Consider the following 23,854-nt stretch of genomic DNA (forward strand, 5'->3'; position numbering starts at 1 on the left):
GCAGAAAACCTTCAAAAAAAGTTCAAAATATGGAGCAGCCCGACTAGGGTAGTACTTCGACCTTACAGAACACCACAGCTAAATAATAATGTTTTCAAGCAGTATTGTGTTCTTGCTGGTAAGTAAGGTGACTAAAGTTCCTGGGGGATAAGGTCGAGAACGCGTTTGCGATGTTCTGGTATTGCAAACGTCTATAAACTACGGTAATCGCTTACTATCAGGTGAGCCGTAAGCAGAAAAAAAACCAGTCAGTTACAAACAAAACAACCAAAAAGATTTTATTGCAACTTTTTACAAAAAAGAAAAAGGCTTTTTCCCCGACCTATTATATCTATGTACTAATTACGTTATTATGATACAATATACAAATCTTCTACATAAAACTTTGTACCCCTTTTTACGAAAACTGAGTGGACGCATGAGTATGAAATTTCGCACACTTATAGTATATACAGAGAGGAGTGCAAAATGCTAATATATATGTTTTAATTATGCATAAAAAATACAATAAATCAATAAAAAAAATACAATTATACATTACCATGTATTTTACACACGCTTCAATTAAATTGAGAATAGATTAAAGACTTTAGATTAATATTATCTTTACTGAATGTCAAACATATTGGCTAATAACTAATATATTACAAATAAATACTTAAACTTATAATTTAAATTAATTATGGTCGAATTTCGACCATTGTGCGACCATTAGTTTGTTTAAAATTTAAGTTTACATTTTTAGTTACTAAGTTATACAATTAGTTTAGAAACATTGATTGTTTATGTTATGTTCAGAAATCAAACAAATAAGGGCTGTAAAGGATCCCAACACAAACTAATTGTAATAAACTTGATAGTTTTATGATTAACTTAACGTAGCGTTCGAGAAGCCTTTATGCCTAGAGCTATTGTCAAAAACTCACTACATAAATTCGTAATTTGGCTTGAACGACTTTAGAAGGTGTCGGCATATATACTTCTCATCAAAAAAATCGAAACACCTTCGTTTTAATTTGTTAAAAAATTGAAACACCTATTTTTATACGAAAGAGTTTTCATTCCATGAAGAAAAAAAACGTTATTGTATAGCTGGCAATCTGGCCATTACAATGGTAACAGAAAATTTAAGATTCGAAATTAGAATTTCATTTGTTTATCCTCTAAATGAAATGAAACACTACTTTAAGACAAATGTGCGTCTACAGTTGGAGAACATTTCACGTTTAAAAACTAAAAATATGCGTTTATCTTCAACGTTTTTGTTTTTATTTGTTTACTGTGACTTTAAGACGTCTGAAAAAAGTTTTATTTCCTAAAACATATGGATACTTCGCCCACAGAAGCCGCCCAAGTAATGGCATTGCTGGATTCTGTACTTAGTCAACGTGTTGTAGCTCGAACATTTCATCTAAGCCTGTCATCTGTTCATAGAGTTTACAACCGCTATCGAGAGACTGGTATGTTCACGCGCCGTTCTGGATCTGGTAGGAATCGCGTCACTTCTGAGCGAGATGATTTATTGTATCAACTTATTTACGAAACCGGTGCCTTAATGCATTTCAACTGCAGCAGCAGCTTCAAGTTGTACGAAGAGTCGCTGTAAGTGACTCCACAATTAGAAGAAGGTTGAAGGAACGTGGACTGGGGCTATGTACAATATAGGTAGATTTTTTTATCGGAGGTTAAATTTTTGTTATTTCTGACTCTACCTTAGTTCCGGTCCTGCGGTAAGTCTACTCATGCTCCGTACTGCGACTATCACGCGTTATTTTCGAACAAATTTACGTAAAAACGATCTTTACTGCAAGATCAAAATACGATACGAACTGACCTTTAACGACTGACAAATAGACACTTTTAAACAAAACAACGCGTCAGACATAATATTCTAATAAAATTAGTAACATTGCGTGCTAGAATATAGGTTTAGAAATTCGAAAAATACCCAAAACCGAATCGGAGCACCCCACTGTCCACGTGGTCTTGGTCTGCTTTACCCCTAGAGTGTTTTTTTTAAGCTGGAGGCGCGGAGGGAGGGCAACCCTCGCCCGCCGTGTCAAGGGCGGAAGGGCTGCTCTTCCCGCAGCGCCGGAGCCAAGCGTTACTCTAACCTTAAAGGTGGTAGGTTCATTTTAACCTCAAAACTTCAACCATGATATCTCTGTAATAGCGGGGTTTACACGAAAATAGGTGTCCGGGGGGATGAAAAACCCACACTCCCTACCCCCCACCCACCCCCCGCCCCCCTTTCCTCCAAATAGCCAGGTCATATTGTTTGAGGAAGAAATAACCTCGAATGGTGACTATTTTTCCGCAAAAGGAGCACAGGCCGCCCTCCAACCAGGTGAACTGACGACCTGAAATCAGCATCAAGCTGCTGTATCCTAAGAGTGCAGAACTGGATGTAGTGGCGAACATTACGGGAACCCTATGTCCAGCAGTGGACTTCTAAAATGCTGATGGATGGATACATAGATGGATGGATGTAATAAATATTTCATAAATTGTTTAAGAAAGTGGAGTCTACATTTCACATGCCGGTAATCGCGTGGGCAAAGTCTAAATATTTATACTTAATTTTTCTTTTTCCGCCTTTACAGAATTATCGTCATGTGGAATTGTAATGTCAACAATAATTGCTCGGCGCGTTGGAAGGTCTACTAGCACAGGTTTATTTGCTTCAATAAACCTGTCAGAGACAATAAACCGATACACGACCATTTTTTTAAGAAATGGCATAAAGTTATACCAATAATAAGGCAAATCATTTTTAACGAGGCCGTATCGAGGAGCAAGTTGTTGTCCTGGAAATAATCCTGGCTACTTGGCTATGTCTGTGCAAATACTTACCGTTATCAAGATGATTTATGTTATTATTATTAGCTTTAGGAATATTCAATATGATAATTATATCGTGTAGTAGTTAGTATACCTTAACTGAGGTAGGGCACAGCAGGAAATTTCCTGCTCATAATATGGAGCAGCCCAACTGGGATAGTACCTCGACCTTACAGAAGACCACAGCTAAATAATACTGATTTCAACCAGTGTTGGTGAGTAAAGTGACCAGAGCTCCTGGGGCAAATTGTGGATAGGATTGTCTTCTGGTGTTGCAGACGTCTATAAACTGCGGTAAGCGCTTACCATCAGGTGAGCTGTACGCTTGTTGGCCGACCCAGTTATATAAAAATAAAACCCATATGTATACCAGTATGTCCTAAATAAAACACTTGAAATAAACAAGTAAAAATATTTAATATACATATGTAAATATTTCATCTTTATAAAAAATACAATCTATGTAACCAATAAACAGTTTTATTTAAATCACGGTATAATTTTATTAAGTTTATTTTTAACTATAAAATTGGTAAAACCAAAACAAATATAACATTAAAATAATTTAACTAGATGATATTAACACTTTTTTTCAATAAATCCTCTAACTGACCCGTATATTTGCAACTCTATTCATTGTGATTGAAGTCAACAATCATACCACAAATTATTAAGAAATACATCTTAAAGTATTTTCTTTTTTGTATTTAGCTTGCTACTAAAAAATACACGAACATTATTTTACAAGATTTTGTAACAAGATGAACAGAAGGTGAGTAATATAAAAAATAAAGTCAAGTGTTTAGCATAAGATGACATAAACTCATTAAGTAAAGATTTTACAGTAAATAGTAAAATATTATATGACATAAATAATTTTATTTTTAATTAGGTACTGGTTAAGTCTTCGCATAATGCTAACAATTTATGCTTTTACAAAAATTGATATTCTTTTATTTCTTACCTATTTGTTTATTTTTATTATGCGTTAATGTTGATGTGTAAATGATACTTTCTGCTAGTAAAAAAAGCTCTACAAATTTTCTGTTGAATCTAGAATATTTTAGCTAAAAATAAACATATCAATATTTTTTAATCTACATAGATAAATATGATTCGCTGAAATATACGTACGTGCATAATTTCAAACAATTTCACAAAATTTGATTATTTATATTAGTTAATGTCAGTACAAGATAATTAGAATAAAAATCGATAAATTAACAAAAATAAATAAAATTGCGGTACGAATGTCACCGAGTCAACTAGTACGAGATAGAATGAGAGATAAACAAGATATTATTACTTTGAAACGGTTCCTCTAGGTTCAAAGAAATAGCACTGATGGTACGCACTACCTAGCACCCCTGTGAAATGGGGTTCGTAATTATAAATCAAGTAGCGATTCTCTTCCGACGCTCTAGCGAACGAGTGTTGACTCTTCCTACACTCCTGAACGAAGAAATCCATAAAATAACGATTAGCTTTAATAGCCTCGAAGCTGTGAGCGTACTTTTTCGACAGTTTCCATTCGAAAGCACTCTTCTCTGGATGGAATTGTACTCCGTAGAATGGGTATCTGTAATAAAATACACTACATTAAAATAAAAATAAAAACAATATTAGTTTTGATGTGATTTCTGTCATCAACGTATAAAATAGCATCACCTACTTATATATATAGTTTATTGTCATTTCTTTATATAAGTATATGATACACAGTCGTACATACATCTAGAAGGTTATGATCAATTTGATCAGTTAAAGGCGATTGATATTAAATAATTATCACATCAAAAATATCATACTTGCTAACTTTAGTTAACAAGGTACAATAATGTACGTGTTGTAAATATAACAATTGTTGTAAATACTAATATTACCTCTTATGTTCAACGCTCGCGATAAATTCCAAGCTGTGATCGTCGTTGCTGTGAGATGTCACCAACCAATCATGAGTAAGGTTGTAGGATTTAAGATTCTAAAACAAGAATAATATTATATTTAATATATAATAAACGCTTAACACTCAACAGTTCCCACTAACGGGTTTAAGTCCAGTCGGGGGTCCGGTAATACACACGCTCAAACGCCACGGCTACGACAAACATCATAATAGTCTCCAACAGTGTTACAATAGTATCATATTTGGCCAACGTCACGTAGAACTGTGAAGACCTAAAGAAGATTGATCGGTACGGTCCAGGTTACATGATAAGCATTTGTAATATTAGTTATGTGCGAGTATCGAATGTTTGACTGCTAGCGCATCAACCGGATGCTGTGACCACTGCCAACGCCCCTTTAAAATTTAAAACTTATTTTTATTTATATTGATTCTAACCAGTCTTTTATTGAGGCTACTTTTACCTTAACAGGAAATGAATTGCACTGAAAATTCAGAGCAGCCCGAATGGTAAAGTACCTTGGTGTTACAGAAGATCACAGCACATTAATGTTACTCTCAAGCAGTGGCGTAGCGTAAATAGGATAGTAGCCATGGCCCCGGGTGGCAAATGAAAAATTACCATATTTTTTTTAATTTATGAAAAATTTTCCTTCCTTTTTTCCTTTCATCATTACACCAGAGCAGTCATCAAATTAAATAAATAGTCCGGTCAAAATAGACATTTTAAATAACAAAAATTTCGACAGAGCTGAATATAGATAGAATAGTACACACAGTAGAAAAAGTGCCAAAGCTCGCCAAAGATTCCATGCGTATTAAAAAAGCTATTCAAGGTCATCGGTCGAAAATTTCGGGTTTTGTTGTTATTTTTTTTCTAAAAACAGTAATCTTAATTTAAAATATAATAATTTAAAAATTGTAAAAAAATAAAGAGTGTGGTAGCAAATTTCGGTGGACTACGGACGGCAAAAACCCAAACTACGCCGCTGCTCTCAAGTAGTGTTGTGTTCATATGGAGGGTAAAGTGGCCAGCACTTGCAATACTCCTGCTCATGCTGGCGTCCATAAGTTACAGTATTCGCTTACCATCAGATGGAACGCTTATTTACAAACTTAGTGGTATAAAAAAGTCGGATTGATATAAATTCTTTCTTGTTAAAGATTATCTATTTAAAATCTATTAACATTGTAAAAGTAATATCAGATAAGAGCTAGTAGATAATCAGGCGCAGCATGTTGCTATAATAAACAATTTTGGACTCATTAAATCAGAATCGTACTCATTAAAGCAGAATAGTAATAGTTATATAAACATGTATATGCAAAATTGGATTATTACCACTTTTTTTTTTTGTCATATTCCCGATATTTCGGCACTATTGCCAGCACTTTGATCACTTAACTTACAATGAATAACGAAAAACATGGTATATCCCATTACACCTACATGAAATTCATAGTGTTACTGATCATCAAAGCTTATAAACTTATATACGACTAACCCATCTGGCATCATAACTCTACGCGAATGAACTAATTGAATGTCGTGTAAAAATATAAAATACAACAAACTTCGTCAACTATGCAAAATTGATGAGCGTTCACCGTGACATTTTCAGTTTTCAAAATTTCTATAATGTCGCTTGGAGTTTCCTTAAACATTTTACTCTTGCGGTAATCTGAAATAAAAAAAAACGAGTTTACTTTAGACTACACGACTGAAATAAAGCTTCTTCAGTTTCATCTCACTTATATCTCCTTAACTTCTGTTCACCTCGCCCGATCACATTTTTCATACCACTCTCGTCACGCATTCATCAGCTTACTACAAACTTACTACTTACTACAAGTACACAGGGTATAGAAGTTTTACTTCGATACATAACTATAGGTTATCTATACTAATCGTATTCATACTAATATTATAATTGTGAATAAATTAATAGATAATCTCAAAAACTACTGCACCGATTTTAAATATTCTTTTATCAGCAGAAGGCTACGTTATCACTGGCTTACATAAGCTATATTTAAAGGGGATACAATGGAACAGCTGATATCATGTAATCTACGCGGGTGATACCAAGAGCGAAAATCAATATAATATCAAAACATACTCGTATGAGCATATTATTATTATTAATTAAATTCTGTTGTTCAAATCAAAAAGCAAACTATCCGTGTTTTTGTCTACTTTCAAATTTACGCAAGGTACTGTATGGAATTTATAGAATGACAGCCCAGGAGGACACTTGATTCGTAATTTCATAAAAGCTGAAAATTTCTCAGCGCATACTCCCAACACCGATAGAAGCAATGGCCAAATATGAAGTTTAACTCATGGTTACTTTGGCCACCAAGCATCAAAGGCGTATAAAATTACTTCGCATTCGGCCAACCTTAATGTTTGTCTAGGTCGGAATTGGAGCTATCGAAATTGACCGGCTTTTGAAGAAAAATCTTGTAATAGGTACCCAAGTGACACGTATGAAGTTCAGTTGTATACTACGACGTAAGTTTTTTTTTAATATCTTTATTAGAGACTTTTATACATACGTACATGACAGTCCTATTCTATACTTATCCTATACTAAAACTAACAATTTTAATATTTTTAAATAAATTAAATTATAATACTAAATTATTAGTAGATCTTAACTTAATACTACTAAATACAAACTCTAGTATAGATTTGGCACATTGGGATGTTGGTTCAGACAAGATCTGATTGAACAAGCTGACTTCCAATAAATTCAGGCCTAACTTGGACACCAAATCTCGTCTGCTTCGTTTGTAACGGATGCAATCCATCAAAACATATTGTAGGTACGTCTTCTACATATTAACATACTTCGCAATTTGGCGTGTCTACTTTTTTCATTAAATATGCGGATTTATTTAAAGGAATGTGTCCGGACCTCAGTCTTAGTGCCGTGACAATAAGAGTCAGTCTCATATTCGTCTTAGCAAACCATGGAATACGAGGAGGCTGACACTGGATCGTTTTATACAAAATGACTTTTTCAAAGAGAGCGTTCGTCAAAATATTCTTTAAACTTTTTATTAATTTTATATTTATATTTTGGTAAAATTTCCGAAAAGGTTGGTTTGGTATGCAAACAATTGATCCATCAATGACTGCTGCTCTTGCTAATCGGTCAGCCTCTTCATTGCCAGACAGGCCAATATGTGAAAGTACCCATTGGATCTTTAAAACAATATTACTTTTTGACATTCTTTTATTTTGTTTAAAATGGAATATGCTAAAAATGTACCTCGACCACCCGAAACACATTTAGCAATATGGCAAACGGCGCTTCTCCTGTCAATAAATATAACAACTCTATGACGTAAGTTTATTTACAAAGGTTCATTCCTCTGGTTAACGTAATATCTAATATTATTTCGAACAGAATCTTAAAAAATTACGCATTAAGAAATGACGTAAGTTAGTTGCCACTCTGTACGCCTTTAATACCTGGTATCTGCCAAAGTAACCGTGAGTTAAACTTTATATTTGGCCATTGCCTGCAACCAGTGTTGGAAGCATGCGCTAAGAAACTTTCAACGTATATAAATTGAGGAAGGTCTGGCCCTTGCGGGCTCTTGGGTTATTAGTTCATGCTGAACTATCACTAAATAATATAAAACAAAGTCACTTCCCGCTGTATGTATGCTTATCTTTAAAACTACGCTACTGATTTTGATGCGGTGAGTAATAGAGTGATTACAGAGGAAGATTTATATGCATAATACATGCATAATATTAAATTAAAAATGAAATAAACACATTTTATTGCGCTTACATTGCAAATACCTACTGATTAACCGACTTCAAAAAGGATAAAGTTACTCAATTCGACCACACATATATATGTGTATGTGTGTGTGTGTGTGTGTATATTCGGGGATACGGGGATAACGTCGTCATTTATGAATCGATTTTGATAATTATTTTTTGTTGGAAAGGAGATATCTCAAGGGGGGTACCATGATAAAGAAACCAGGATCTGATGATGGAATCCCAGAGAAAACGAGGGGAACCCTCAAAAATCGTAGTGACGACTAGTGCGTTTGTTATTTTTTTTTCGTCTACTTAAGTTGTATTATTTGCAATGATGTAATTGAAGTAGATTTTTTTCGTTTGCTAGCAAACTCAATTATTCGTGTGAAGCTGGAGCGGATCGCTAGTAGTTAATAAGCTCAAATATTACAAGACAGCAGTATTTCTTCAATTAAACACAAATATAATATGATCATTCTTACCATGTGTAAAATTAAGTGGAATATTACTATATGAATAGCATCTGATTCTATTTTCCTCTTTACCGCGTCCGGAAGCTAAGATAATTAGCAGCTCAAAACCCAAACATATTCCAAATATCGGAAAATAATCTCCAGCATCGTTAAATTTTTGGGCAATTTCATATATATGCTGACCGGCATCAGCGTAACCGTTCGATTGATTGAAAAATGTCGCTCCACCAGGCAGGAGAACTCTGAAAGATTAGAAGTACACACATTGTAAGAAAAAAAAATTGCATGCGTACAAAATACACATGTCAGAAGTGAAACTTCTTTGGCAAACTAATTGAAAAAAAAGCCAACGTCAAGCGGTGTGCCCAGGCGGTCACCCATCCAAGTACTGACTGCGCCCGAAGTTGCTTAACTTCTGTGATCGGACGAGAACCGGTATATTCAACGTGAAAAATTCGTAACTCGTGACGCCGTGACGCATTTCATCCGTAAAAATTTTACCCCTCATACGCCTAAAGAAGTTTCACTTCAGAAAAATCAAATCAACGTAAAGCGTCTGCTACACTGGCACTTCCTGAAACCGAATTCACACTACACTATTTAAACCAAAAACGTGTTATTACGTGGGCTAATCATTCGATAAAATTCAAATCATTCATTCAAATAATTTCTAGAATCATTAATTCAATAATTTCTAGAAAAGGTGGTGATGTGGATTTTTCGACCTATAAACCGTATATCACAAGTCGATATCAGATATTACAACTATATATCGCCACATTCCAGATTATAGGAAGTTCTATAATTGATACAGTAACATGTTTCGCAACTACTTGCGTGTGATATGATTTCATTGGATAAGTGTGACAAATAAATTTTCTATCGATTCAGCCTGTAACATCCTACTACTGGGCATAGGCCTCTTTCTCATGTAGGAAAACGATTGACGCTTAAACCATCACGCTGCTCTACTGCAAGTTGGCAAATATATTTCCTACTATGAGTAACAATCGCTATCAGATATTGATGATAAATTGATAACAATCGGGACCGACGGCTTTAAGTGCTATCCAAGCCATGGCGAAGAGATACAAGGACAGACATTTATACCAAGAAGAAATATTTGTATATAGAAATATCTATCCAGAGCGGAAATTGAACCAGCAAACCGTCGGTGTTTTAGACGACTACACGCACGACTACACCAGAGCGGTTGTTATTTAACAATATATATATTATATATAGTAGGTATATATATAGAATATTTATTCTTTGTTATAGAATAAATATAAAATATAAAATATTTATTCTATATTTCATCTATATATGTACCTACCTAGAAATTTAAATCGTTTATGTCATTTGTAACAGTGAATAGTAAAATAGATAGACATCTTTTTTGGTATTTACTTTTAATCAAACGTTATAAATGTTTAAAAAAAATATGTATATAAATTCAAATTCATAATCCTTTTCTGAAAAGTAATTTAAAACCAACCTTTATTACTTTAAAAAAAAAACAACAATTGTTATTATTTTAGTCCGTAAAGTTTTTTATTTCTATTGTAATTTTTCAATTGGATGAAATAGATTAATGTTTTATTACTGTTATGTCTTTAAAATATTTCATTAACATAATCTACCGCCAATTAGAATATCAACCTAATGTTTTTAGGGTTCCGTACCCAAAGGGCAAAAAGGGGCCCTATTATCCGTCCGTCCGTCCGTCCGTCCGTCCGTCCATCCGTCTGTCTGTCACCAGGCTGTATCTCAAGAACTGCGATAGCTAGACAATTGAATTTTTCACAAATTGTGTATTTCTGTTGGCGCTATAATAACTAATATCTACTAAAAATATAATAAAATAAATATTTAAGGGGGGCTCCCACACAAAATAAAAAACATTTTTTGCCTGTTTTGCTCGATATCAATAAATGTTAACAGGCACTTGAAATATTCACAAAACACTTAATTGTATATTTACTTTAATAATAAATAATAAAAATAAAATAAAATAAATATTTAGACAAAAAAAATTGTCTCAATATTTTACCTAGTTAATGGTACGGAACCCTTCGTGCGCGAGTCCGACTCGCACTTGGCGGGTTTTTTATTTATTTTTAGTTCAATTGGTCATGACTAAAATACAACAATAAGCGCGTTTCTCATCGCATTTATTGAAAAGTTAAAAAAAATCCTGACTGAATTATACATGAATGGCTATTTAATGGCTATCGGTTGGTTGTACTATGGAAGCGAAAAAATATGTTTAATTCATTTTACAAATTCCAGAGATGACAAAACTTTAGTTTTAATGTCAATATCAATGTCAACTCAAACAAATTAGCCGCTATATAGGTACTAATTATTTTTGATAGTATCGGCAGTAGGTATCCGCACGGATATAAAGCGCTTAGTGACAAAGTGCGGTTCGCAAACAAAAAATAATTTTGTTCAGATTGAAATAAAAATAAATAAAATTCTACTATTTAACACTCAATTAATCATTTTAACTTTAATCTATATCCACTAATGTAACGAAAACTGTTAGTATTTTAAAGGTAGCCATTTCGTCATGATTATTCATTCGTCATTCGTGAGTCAATGAAATAATAGATTTTTAATTGATATACCTATTTGACCAAAGCATTAGCGCCCTGGAGCAAGGGAAAGGAACAAATCAAAAGGTGCATGAGTGGGTGCTGTGATACAAAGTACGACTGGCAATCATTGTACACCGATATGATTAGGTACCTCGCCCCTGCGCCTACTTTTATCACCAAAAAGCTCCAAAATTCGTTTTACGCAATTAGTGGTCAGCTTTGAATATCCGTGTCGATAGTTATACCTACCTCGAATACAAATTACACAGCAGTGTTTGAATTTTGTTATGTGGACTTTTAAGTTATTTAGTAGATTTTTGGAAACAAAAATATAAGTATATATACATATATACCTATATATATGATGCGTAATTTATATATATTAAGAATAGGGTGAGAGTATTCTGATTTTAATAAAGCTAAATCATAAAATAAGCCATACAATAACATAATAATATAGATTCAGACAATAACATAAATTCAGTAATATAGTGGAGGTAAATATGTACATCGCCGGCAAGAAATTTATGGGGTTGGGGGGAAAGGGGGGTGGCGGTAGGAGGGAATGAGGGTTTTTCACCCCCCCCCCCCCGGACAACTATTTTCGTGTAAACCCCGTTGTTACAGAGATATTGTGGTTAAAGTTTTGAGGTTAAATTTTTAAATCGGAAAAAATTAACCTACCACCTTTGAGGTTAGAATAACGCTTCGCTCGCTACGAGAAGTGCAGCCCTTCCGCCCTTGAGTGCGAAAGCACAGCGGGCAAGGGCTGCCCTCCCTCCGCACCTCCGGCTTAAAAAAACACTAGAGGTAGGGCAGACCAAGGCCACGTGGACAGTAGGGTGCTCCGATTCGGTTTTGGGTATTTTTCGAATTTCTATACCTATATCCTAGCACGCAATGTTACTAATTTTATCAGAATATTATGTCTGACGTGTTATTTTGTTTAATAGTGACTATTTGTCAGTCGTTAAAGGTCAGTTCGTATCGTATTTTGATTTTGCAGTAAAGATCGTTTTTACGTACATTTGTCACATTTTTGCAGAACGGAGCATGAGTACACTTCCCGCAGCACCGGAATTAAGGTAGAGTCAGAAATAACAAAAATTTAACCTCCCATAAATTAATCACCTGTGATGTACATCATAGCCATATCTTTCATTAGCAAAAAATTTCACAACATAATGAAATAACCGTTATCTCGATATTATGATCTAATAATACTTAAGTTTTTTATTGGTTTAATTTTTTTTATTCGCCTCAACACTAATTACACTTAGAAAAAAAAACTCGTACGAACATAAAAATCAAAACAAACAATTACCCATTTATTTTGCTCATAAGTTCTTCGTAGTAGCTACGATCTTTGCCGATTCTGAAAGTAAAACGAAAAATTAATTTTATAAAATACGTTAATCTCACGCGATGATGACACAAACTAGGTACATATATATATGCAGTAACACTCGTAAGAAACACTAATTACTAAACAGATCACTCATATGACAATGATACATATAAATCGTAAAAATTATTTCACTTACAAGATAGGTACAACTCTAGCACCTGCTGATTCAACATCCTTTACATAAGAAGCTGCTATATAACTTGTGTAATTTTCTTCAACATACTTAGAGTGTAGATAAGATGATTGCTCTTGAGATAATATACCAATAATAGGACGATTATTAAGCAAATTCCTTTTTTTATCACTCACAATCACAGCACCTTCGCAATTCAAAGCATACGCAGCTATAAAAATCAATAACCCTTTCATAGTGATCAATTTGAAACAGTAATTTAAAGACACACTCAACCACCTACAAATTTTATAGAAACGATTATCTTAACTTATCGGCACGCACTGTTATCCGATAAATGTATTGTCACTTTTTTTTTAAATTACCGACCTTGTTAAAAACATTTACATTGCATATAAAAAGCTATCCTACTGACTTATCAAGAAACTTTCCATGCAATGCACTATTTTGGGGTTAGCCACTTTTATATATAGTTTCAGTGGCTAAAAATAAAACTATCCGAGCTTTGTTTGTCGATAGGTACATTAATTGTTGATCATTTACATCTTCGGATTTAAACAAAAAACGATTAATGTTAAAAGCTTTGCTATTTTTTTTATATACTAGGTACCTATACCCTAATTATATTTTTTTATTGTTTTTAAAAATGTATATTTCCAATACTAGATTGATCTAATTCTACTTAGTTGTATTTTCTAATTCTAGTTGTATTTACTAACGAAGAAACAAAAAAGAACGCTTAAATTCTAAATCTACCAATTTTTGTAAGCTTATTAACCAACCAGCAAAAAAAAATGATAAAAACAAGTATTAAAATCAAATTATCCTAAAACAAGGTACTTACAACGTTCAAAAACATAAACTTTATTCGCGATTAAACATATATGTAAACTTTTTTAAATTTCATTTCTATGTTCAAAAGTTTAAATCAATTCATTGTCTTTATCGAATAATTATATAAATTTATGAACATAAATCATTTCACATTTAAATATATTTATTTAAATATACAATATAATAGCTAATAAACCTTCCTATAAAGTCTAATTATGTATATTTTATTTGTAATATGCACTTGCAAATATCGCTTATGTAATAATTATAGATAGAATAACAGCCGTTTAGTATTAAATTCATTTGTGCATACATACCTTTTGAGTTTTCTTCAATACAAAATTTTAAATAATTAACAAAACCGCAAGATTCTAATAATGACTTTATTATTTGTATGACATACTGATTACATATTAAATAAGTAAATATAAATAACATGTTACTGCAATTTTGTAGCAGATAGATGTTTCTGACTAGTACAATAATTTTATCAATAATATTAAATAAACGAAATGCGCATGCGTGTTTGCCCACTTTTTTTGTTTAGCAAACAATGCCCGTGTTTAAAATTAAATTTAGTACTTTTTTTATTTTTTAAATCAACGAAAAGTATATCACTACATAGTATAAAACAAAGTCGCTTCACGCTGTCTGTAGGTATACTTAGATCTTTAAAACTACGCTACGGATTTTGATGCGGTTTTCTTTAGCAAATAGAGTGATTACAGAGGAAGGTGTATATGTAATATAGTAGAGGAACGCTTATAGTTTTAGAGGTTTCTAATGTGATGTCGTAAATAACCACATTTTATTTTTATTTTGTTTTATATTTTGTATTTAGTGTCAGCATTGCACCCGTGCAAAGCCGGACCGGGTCGCTAGTTTTAGTATTAAAAAGAGATTTTTTTGGGTTTTAAACTTAATTTATATGATCATTGCATTTCTATTTATTTAAATAAGCAATATCTTCGCGCCATGCGTTATTTCATTATAGCTACCTATATGTACGCGGTGTCGTTTGCCTGAGACTGTAATCCTAATATGAAGTTTATGAGAGAATATACTCGTAGGAACAAATATTTACTACTGGAACTAAGACTTCGAATGCAAAATGAATCACAACCTTATTCCAAGTAACATTCATCTAACGTTGTAAACAATTTGATATGACTTGACACAAAATTTGGAAACTGAAAATCATAATTAAGTGAGATATACCTATGCATCTGTTAAAATCTCATAGTATTTCTAGAATTTACGAATAAATGACAGAAAACGGGTAGACCGATTTCGACAAATTTTGTTTTAATCGAAACTTGGTGTGTGCCAATTGGTCCCATTTAAATTTATTTGAGATCTAACAACTACTTTTCGAGTTATATCTAATAATGCGTTTTTACTTGACGCTTTTTTCGTTGACCTACGTTGTATTATACCGCATAACTTTCTACTGGATATACCGATTTTGATAATTCTTTTTTTGTTGGAAAGGGGATATCCCTAGTTTGGTACCATGATAAGGAAACCAGGATCTGATGATGGGATCCCAGAGAAATCGAGGGAAACTCTTAAAAATCCGTAATAACTTTTTACTGGGTGTACCGGTTTTTGATAATTCTTTTTTTGTTGGAAAAAAGATATCTCTAGTTTAGTACCATGACAAGGAAACTAGGATCTGATGATGGAATCCCAGAGAAATCAAGGGAATTTCTTGAAAATCCGCAATAACTTTTTATTGGGTGTACCGATTTTAATAATTTTTAATTTAATCGAAAGCTGGTGTTTGTCATGTGGTCACATATAAATTTTAAAGAGATCTGATAACTACTTTTTGAGTAATCTTTGATAACGCGTAGTTACTTGACTATTTTTCGTCGATCTACGTTGTAGTACTCGTCCATGTAATTGAAGTCGGTTTTTTTTTTTCGTTTGCGAGCAAACACAATTATTGAAGTGAATTAATAAAACAATTGTTTTACAGTTATTCTCTAATTTATATAAAACTACACAAAAAGTTTTTATATGATCCTAGAACTTATATTTGATTACGTTAAATAGTCCGTTAATTTTAAAACATTATAGGTGCTTACACTAACTTACTACTTTTGTGCTTTACTTATACTTACTTATCTTTATTAATAAAATTTTATATTTTATAAATAAAATTTTGCATATGGCAACCCTATATAATTCTCGTCAAAAAAGAAAAATGCCGCTGCAAAAAAGAAACGTAATGATAAAGGTATTTTGATAATAATAGTTCTCGTTACATCTGTTTCTCTAAATGTGTGGATAAAGTGACAACTGTTAAGATAATCAACCTACAGTGTATGAATACCAAGGAAGTTAAAAAATACCTTGTGTTCTAGGTTGGTTTCCTGCGTTGACAAGGGAATTCGCCTATTTTCTTTTATAATTCAAGTTTATCTCAGTAAAATGTTCGAAATGGTAAGAAATTCTTATTATATATTTTTTAATCGTTTTAATTATAAAAAACAAAGTAATTCGTTCACATTTCACATTATTTTGTATTATACTTACTTTGTTTCTACAGAATACGGCGGAACCGATGCAAGTGGATGTTCCACTTGAAGATAATGAGAATAATGAAACAGAGTGTTATGTGGTTGATAATCCTACATTAGACCTGGAGACATATGCTGCATCTTACACAGGTTTTGCTAAGTTGTACAGGTTAATGTTTGTAGCAGATCACTGTCCATCTTTAAGACTAGAAGCCCTCAAAATGGCTATATCATATGTCATGACTACCTATAATGTAAGTCTATATCAAACACTCCACAAGAAACTTGCTGAAGCTATAGCAACTGCGGGACTTCCTGATGTTGCTGTACAGATGGGTTCACAAGATATTCCCGTACTTGATTCAATATGGGTTGAATCAAAAACTAAAAAAGCTGCTATAAAGTTGGAAAAATTAGATACAGATCTTAAAAATTACAAAACAAATTCTATAAAAGAAAGCATTAGAAGAGGACATGATGACTTAGGTGACCATTACCTTGATTGTGGTGAACTCACTAGTGCTCTAAAATGTTATTCGAGAGCAAGAGATTACTGTACTAGTGGTAAACATGTAATAATGATGTGCCTCAATGTAGTTAAGGTTTCAGTGTATTTGCAAAACTGGGCACATGTTTTAAACTATGTTTCAAAAGCAGAAGGTACACCTGATTTCAATGAAGTACCTGGAAAAGACTCCAACCTAGCTATTCTTACTCGCCTAAAATGTGCAGCGGGCTTAGCAGAATTAGCAACTAAAAAGTATAAGTCTGCTGCAAAACATTTCCTAGCAGCCAGCATTGACCACTGTGATTATCCAGAACTACTTAGTAGTAACAATGTCGCAGTTTATGGAGGACTTTGTGCATTGGCTACATTCGATCGATCTGAGCTTCAAAAACAAGTAATAGTTAGCAGTTCATTTAAATTATTTTTAGAACTAGAGCCACAGCTACGAGACATAATTTTTAAATTTTACGAATCTAAATATGCTTCCTGCTTAAGGTTACTCGATGAGATACGTGACAATCTACTTCTAGATATGTATTTAGCACCTCACTTAAATTCTTTATATATGCAAATTCGCAACAGGGCTTTAATTCAATACTTCAGTCCCTACCTGTCTGCCGACATGCGATTAATGGCTGCTGCATTTAATCGCACAGTGAATGCTCTTGAAGATGAATTAATGCAACTAATTCTTGATGGACAAATTCAAGCACGCATTGATTCTCACAACAAAATACTTTACGCTAAAGATGTGGACCAGAGGAGCACTACTTTTGAAAGAAGTCTTGCGATGGGTAAAGAATACCAACGACGAACTTCTATGTTAATTCTACGTGCTGCCATGCTCAAAAATCAAATTCATGTCAAGGTATTATTAACATAATATTTTAATAGTATTTCTACATTGAAAGATCAATAAGCTTTGCGTAATTAATCCCATTCCATTCATCATAAGATCATATAAATAAGACCACATCTTTATTACCTATTTATTATCTTTAATCACAACAATAACATAGTCTAAACCTTATGACACAATGAGCCCCATTAACCCAGCAGTTGAAGATCCTTGTTAATTCTATGATGTAGTTTTGAAATCCAAGCTCGCATAGTCTCTGTAAATTTATATCAAATTCCGTGTCAAAGAAAGACATGTAAGGAAATGTGTAATATCTTTTAAAATCTATATCCATCACCCTGTTAACACAGAATAGAATGGATTATTTTTCTTTTTATTAAAAAATAGTTAGAAGGAAAGCTATTATATTCTAAAGCACTTTCGATTACCTTAATCAAATATGAAAAATTTATAAATGTAATGTCTGATTAACCAACCACATAAACAAACAAAAAAATTCATGTCTATACTTAATTATAATTAGATTAATGTTTTTTATTTCTTGTACGAAAAACAAGAATGGTATCTTGATACACTCTTGCAGGTGTTGTGATACTTTTTTCACAAAAATATGGCTGTCACCCCTTCATAGCTAACATCCCACCAAACCATCACTGAAGTTGGATAATGCCCACATTGTACTCTGTTAACTGATTAGGAAGCTTCCTTTTAGAGCTTTGAGCATAAATATGGTCATTATGTTTGTTAAAATATTGCTCAATTCTAAAAAAATTCTCATCCTTAATTTTTGCAAGTTTATGACTTGTGGTCTATCAACTTTATAAAATCAGATTATACTGTTATTAACGTGATTATGAATTAAGGGATAGCTTTGGTCAATTTCTAGATTTTATATAACCCATTATTAGGCGAAGATTAGGTACATGTGAAATTGGTGTTAAAACAACCTCCTCCTTTTTTAAAAGTCGGTTCATCAAACACCAAATCCGTGTTTTAGAACATTATTAATTATTACATTAATTATTCCATTAAACTATTGATAATTTGCCCAATAACAATTGGCTTAAACCCATGTCAAATAAGGTGCATGTGGTGTGTGATACATGTAATGTGTGTATTTAATGTATGTGTGAGTTTTTACATTTTTATGTATTTTATACTCATATGTTTTATATATAGTGTCTTTGTTGCAGGAATATATATTTATCATTTCATTCTTATTTTCATAATAATTGTTACTAATGCATTTTCTATACCTGATCCTATGCCCAAAGCTTTTCTGGAAGAGATCACTTTCACTTAGTGATAAGACAACCTTTGTACATTTTTCTATGACTGAACTATTTTTGTGTTTATTTTGTTTACAATAAAGATCATTATTAAAATATTACATAATTTTGAAAATGTAGACAATGATATTTTACAATGATAAAACAACATTTTTTTTCTATTTTTTTTTTTTTAGAATAATGGCCGAGAAACTGGTCCTCAATGTGGTGAGGCTCCCGGGTCTAGTACCAGCCACACGCCGCGCACCTTTGACCCCGTGCCCTTGTGATAAATTACCTCACATAATAGTCAAGATCTTAAACAATTGGCAATTTGAATGTGTATATCAAACAAAAATGCAATTCCATTTTATATGAGAAGCCTCCTAATTTAAAAAATACATTTACTTTGTCATGTGAAATCTATTCTTTTTCATTTTAAGTAAACAATAAGTACCGTTTAATACCCATTTTAGTTTTTATAATAAAAAAAGTCTGGTAGGTCTGTGTGGTTCAGTGATGCCTTTGCAACTGCTGGTGTTTGTTTTATGTACCTATAATGTTTTGTCAGCTATCCTGGACTTTTGACTGCTGATGCAAGCATTATTTGCCACCTTGTTTATACAGAATTATTCTATGTAACCACAAATATTATGTCTACGTAATTTTTAATAATATTAAAAAAGTAAAAATATTTTGACTTTTAATTTTATACCTTCTATGTAGTTTCTAGTTCAATATTCATGTCAAGGCCGTAATTTTAAGGAAAATCAAAATTAAAATACTTTAAAATTATTGTAATTTTGAGTAACTTTATTTAAACAAATCAAAAAAATAATTGAGAAAGAATTTATGGGTATGAATGCTAGTTGTCTATTTCACTGCATGTTATTGGTTGGAAACAACTTGGACAACTGCCATTTGCCACACCAAAAGCAGGCAGGCGACCTCCTTCACAGGCAACAAGCCACTGAAATACATGATAGATAATATTATAGGCCAGTATGAACACTTCTGGATAAAGCTTATACTGTAAATAAGTTATGAATAGACTATCATATATTATATCAGCAGGTAGTAGAATAGTCCATTAGGACCGATTAAACTAAAACTTTTAGATTCAAATTTGCAAATAGAAAAATCTGATAAATAACGTAGAATTCAATTATAAAAAAAGAATTATTTATCTTAGTTTTTATCTGCTGAATACCGTCATCCATCAAATAACTTTTTAACCGATTACAAAAAAGGAGAAGGTTACTCAATTCGACTGTATATATATGTACATATATTTTATGAATGTTCAGGGATAACTTCGTCGTTTATGAACCGATTTTGATAATTCTTTTCTTGTTGGAAAGGAGATATCCCTGGCGTGGTACCATGATAAGGAAACCAGGATCTGATGATGGGATCCTAGAGAAATCGAGGGAAACTCGAAAATCCGCATAACTTTTTACTAGGTGTACTGATTTTGATAATTTTTAATTTAATCGAAAGCCGATTTTTATCATGTAGTCACATTTAAATTTCATAGAGATCTGATTACAGCTTTTGCAGTAATCTTTGATAACGCGTATTTACTTGACTAATTTTTTGTCTACCTACATTGTATTACTTGTCGATATAATTGAAGTCAGTTTTTTCGGCTGCAAACACAATTATTTCACAACCGGTAAAACATGCACTATGTAACATATACCACCAAAAATTAAAGTGTGGCAGTTTATAATGTGCCAAACTATTAATTTCAAATCTACAACGCTTCATGCTTCAGCCTGTAAATGTAATATCCCACTGATGGGCATAGGCCTCTGTCCCCATGTAGGAGAAGGATCAGAGCTTAATCCACCACTCTGCTTCAATGCGGGTTGGTGGATATATTCCTTACTATGAGTATCGATCAGGTGTACATAACAACCGGGACTGACGGTTTAACGTGCTCTCCGAGGCACAGTGGGGAGACCCACATGGACTAACAACTAGCGGTCTAGTTGTAAAATAAATATTTGTTTAAACACAAATATCAAATCTGCAAGTTTTATTGTAACTTTTGTAGTTTTTGAGACTATTGATTACTATATTTGTTTACCTGATACAAACAGTTTGTGTGAAAGTATACTCCACAGTTAGCATTTTGACAAAGCGGTTGGGGCACTCCTTGGATATTAGGTAACTCAACACAAAAGCATATGCCACATGAAGGAGCTTCAACTTCCCTTTCATTAGGTTCATCAATACTTATATGCAATGGTATATGCAAAGAAGTCTTGATTAAATCTGCATTAATAGTAATTAAATTTAGACATTGGATGTTAATACCATTAGGAGTCAACAATAGAGGGGCAAATATTTTTTATATGCTTCAGCCTGTTATATCCCAATGCTGGGCATAGGCCTCTTTCCCCATGTAGGAGAGAAGGATCAGTGCTTAATCCACCATGCTGCTCCAATGCGGGTTGGTGGATATATTCTCTACTATGAGTAACAATTGCTATCAGGTATTTATGATAACAACTGGGACCAACAGCTTAACTTGCTCCCCGAGACACCGGGAGGGAGACCCACAAGGACTGCACAAACACCTAGACCACGGCAAACATCTGTATGGCCAATACAAATGTTTGTCATGTGTGGAGATCGAACCCACAACAGCCACAAACCAGTGCTGTGTCTATTTTTTTTACTAGTTTAATGTAGATTTATCTTTGTCGTATATTTTATAAATATATGACAAAACAATATATTTTTCAAAATTGTGTGTAGAACAATTGTATCAAACAATTAAAATCGTTATTAACTAAATTCACCAATGTATCAATTATGATGATTCTCGTTTTAATGAAAAGCTGGGATCATGTGATCCTCACTTAAATTAAAGCAAAATCTGATGGGTATTTTTGAAAATTTCCTAATGCTTTTGATTGCCTATTTTTTCAGCTACCTACGTTTGCAATGTTCTCATTTTATTACTTATCGATGGAAATTGGAGACTTTTTTTTATAACAAACAATATTCATGTTCTTTTACATATTTTGTTTGTCAATAATATTAATGAAATCTGAAAGCAGAAAATAATCATAAACTAAGGTTTATTACCACACATATCCGTGATATTTTCTGCAATTTCTTTATCATGATCCCAGGATAGCAGCCTATCTTGCAATTTGTCTTGCCATTTTTCTGATTGCCCCACAAGATAAATATTAATTGCTGAACCATTAGCAGTCACTTCAACGTGTAGCCATATTCTATCATCTACAGGCATTTAATATAAATTAGTTTTTTCAAATATACATATAAAAAAAAAACATTAACAAATTTAGCACAACCAACCAAGTAATATTCTTCGATAGTTATCTTTAAAGGTTGGATTGACAGGTTCCATCACAGTGAACATATGGTCTAAGCATTCTAACTCATGAAAATATGCACTTAAGCTGTTAATATATTGTTGAAAGGCAAGCACTGCTTCTTTAATGGTCGAATATTCACGTTCTTGTAACTGAGAGTGAGGAAGATTTACATGTGAAACACTTAATCTACAAGGATCATTATATTTCATAAATATTTCATGAGACCTTCGACTTTCATCCATTAAAATGAATTTAAAGTCTCTAAGGGTTTTACCAAATAATATTGTTACATCCTCAGAAGTGGCTCTTATTTCTTCCATAAAATCTTTATCAATTATACCTAAAGTTGAATAATCAATTATTTTTATTTCTTGTGTCAAAATATTATTATGTAAATGATCTAAAAATTTCTCTATAGAATTTATTTTTTCTTTATCAAATAAATCTTGTATGCTGCTCATCGTATCTTTAAATTTTGTCAAAAGTATAAGTAGAATACAAATAATTTTATAATGACTGATAATTAAATCAATGTGTGTACTTATATACTCGTTAACAAGAATAAGTAGGTAATTGTAACTTCTTCGTTAAATATCTATATCAATCTTAAATATCATTAGATATTCAGGCAACGTAAATTAATAGATTAAATATTACATATCTTGCTTATTTTTTTATTACTCTTCTTTACTTTGTTTTTCCTTATTCAATTTTATAAAACTTTTTTCATAGAATTTATCAATATATTTTCAAATTCATAGATTGACAATTGACATTAATGATTCACAAATAACAAGACGTATTGAGATATATATTTATTTCTACATCTCTATGCATCAGGCTCTATGGATTGTACCTTTATTACTAAGGGTTGGCTTAGACTGGCGCGAATCTGGTCGTAGTGGAACCGAGAAGAGCAGTGAAAAGTGGCAAGTGTTTCTATTGAAGTAGAGCGGAGTTGGATGGAGTGGAGCGTGTCTAATCAACGGTGTATCCGACAAACACGAATTTTTTTTGACACTTTCAAATAGCTTCTCGTCCTTTTTGAATCACATACATTAACGATGACTTGGAAGTGACGAAATATCGCTCAGTAAAACTAAAACGCAGCGGGGTTTCGTTTGCTCCGCTTGGTGACACAGGTTGTTCGATTCGCTCTGTACGGTTCTATTCTTATATTTTGTGCGATAGTCCACTTAGCTCTTACATTCTCCACTCAGACTCTTTTTACTGATACTTAGTGGAGATTTCGAGCACTGATTGGCCAATTCCGTCTTTCGTCCACTTTTCTTCATCCAGCTCCACGTCAATGGAAACGCACTCTAATAGATGTTGTAGTCCAGTTGCTTTACA

General features: G+C 32.8%; 3 protein-coding genes across 4 annotated transcripts; 1 reads left to right on the forward strand and 2 right to left on the reverse strand.

Moving 5' to 3' along the window:
* Positions 1-3,423: 3,423 nt before the first annotated feature.
* On the reverse strand, positions 3,424-13,633 carry LOC123659602 (gamma-glutamyl hydrolase A-like). The gene is made up of 7 exons (XM_045594807.1): positions 13,521-13,633; positions 13,155-13,430; positions 12,935-12,985; positions 9,017-9,249; positions 6,323-6,429; positions 4,725-4,822; positions 3,424-4,420 (listed from the first exon to the last, which is right to left on the reverse strand). Exons 1-7 carry the CDS (start codon positions 13,532-13,534, stop codon positions 4,144-4,146), a joined length of 1,056 nt encoding a protein of 351 aa, XP_045450763.1. The 5' UTR covers positions 13,535-13,633; the 3' UTR covers positions 3,424-4,143.
* Positions 13,634-16,184: 2,551 nt separating this feature from the next.
* On the forward strand, positions 16,185-19,839 carry LOC123659361 (COP9 signalosome complex subunit 1). 2 transcript variants are annotated; one of them, XM_045594580.1, is made up of 4 exons: positions 16,185-16,227; positions 16,355-16,433; positions 16,540-17,886; positions 19,343-19,839. In XM_045594580.1, exons 2-4 carry the CDS (start codon positions 16,422-16,424, stop codon positions 19,433-19,435), a joined length of 1,452 nt encoding a protein of 483 aa, XP_045450536.1. In that variant the 5' UTR covers positions 16,185-16,227; positions 16,355-16,421; the 3' UTR covers positions 19,436-19,839. The 2 variants fall into 2 exon arrangements, with proteins under 2 accessions (XP_045450536.1, XP_045450535.1); XM_045594579.1 differs by lacking the exon at positions 16,185-16,227 and having other exon boundaries at positions 16,250-16,433.
* Positions 19,840-19,937: 98 nt separating this feature from the next.
* Positions 19,938-23,051, reverse strand: LOC123659362 (E3 ubiquitin-protein ligase FANCL). The gene is made up of 4 exons (XM_045594581.1): positions 22,482-23,051; positions 22,245-22,403; positions 21,238-21,425; positions 19,938-20,115 (listed from the first exon to the last, which is right to left on the reverse strand). Exons 1-4 carry the CDS (start codon positions 22,960-22,962, stop codon positions 20,011-20,013), a joined length of 933 nt encoding a protein of 310 aa, XP_045450537.1. The 5' UTR covers positions 22,963-23,051; the 3' UTR covers positions 19,938-20,010.
* Between the last annotated feature and the right edge of the window lie 803 nt (positions 23,052-23,854).

This window comes from Melitaea cinxia, chromosome 14 (genome assembly GCF_905220565.1).
Source record: "Melitaea cinxia chromosome 14, ilMelCinx1.1, whole genome shotgun sequence".
Taxonomy (NCBI): Eukaryota; Metazoa; Arthropoda; class Insecta; order Lepidoptera; family Nymphalidae; genus Melitaea; species Melitaea cinxia.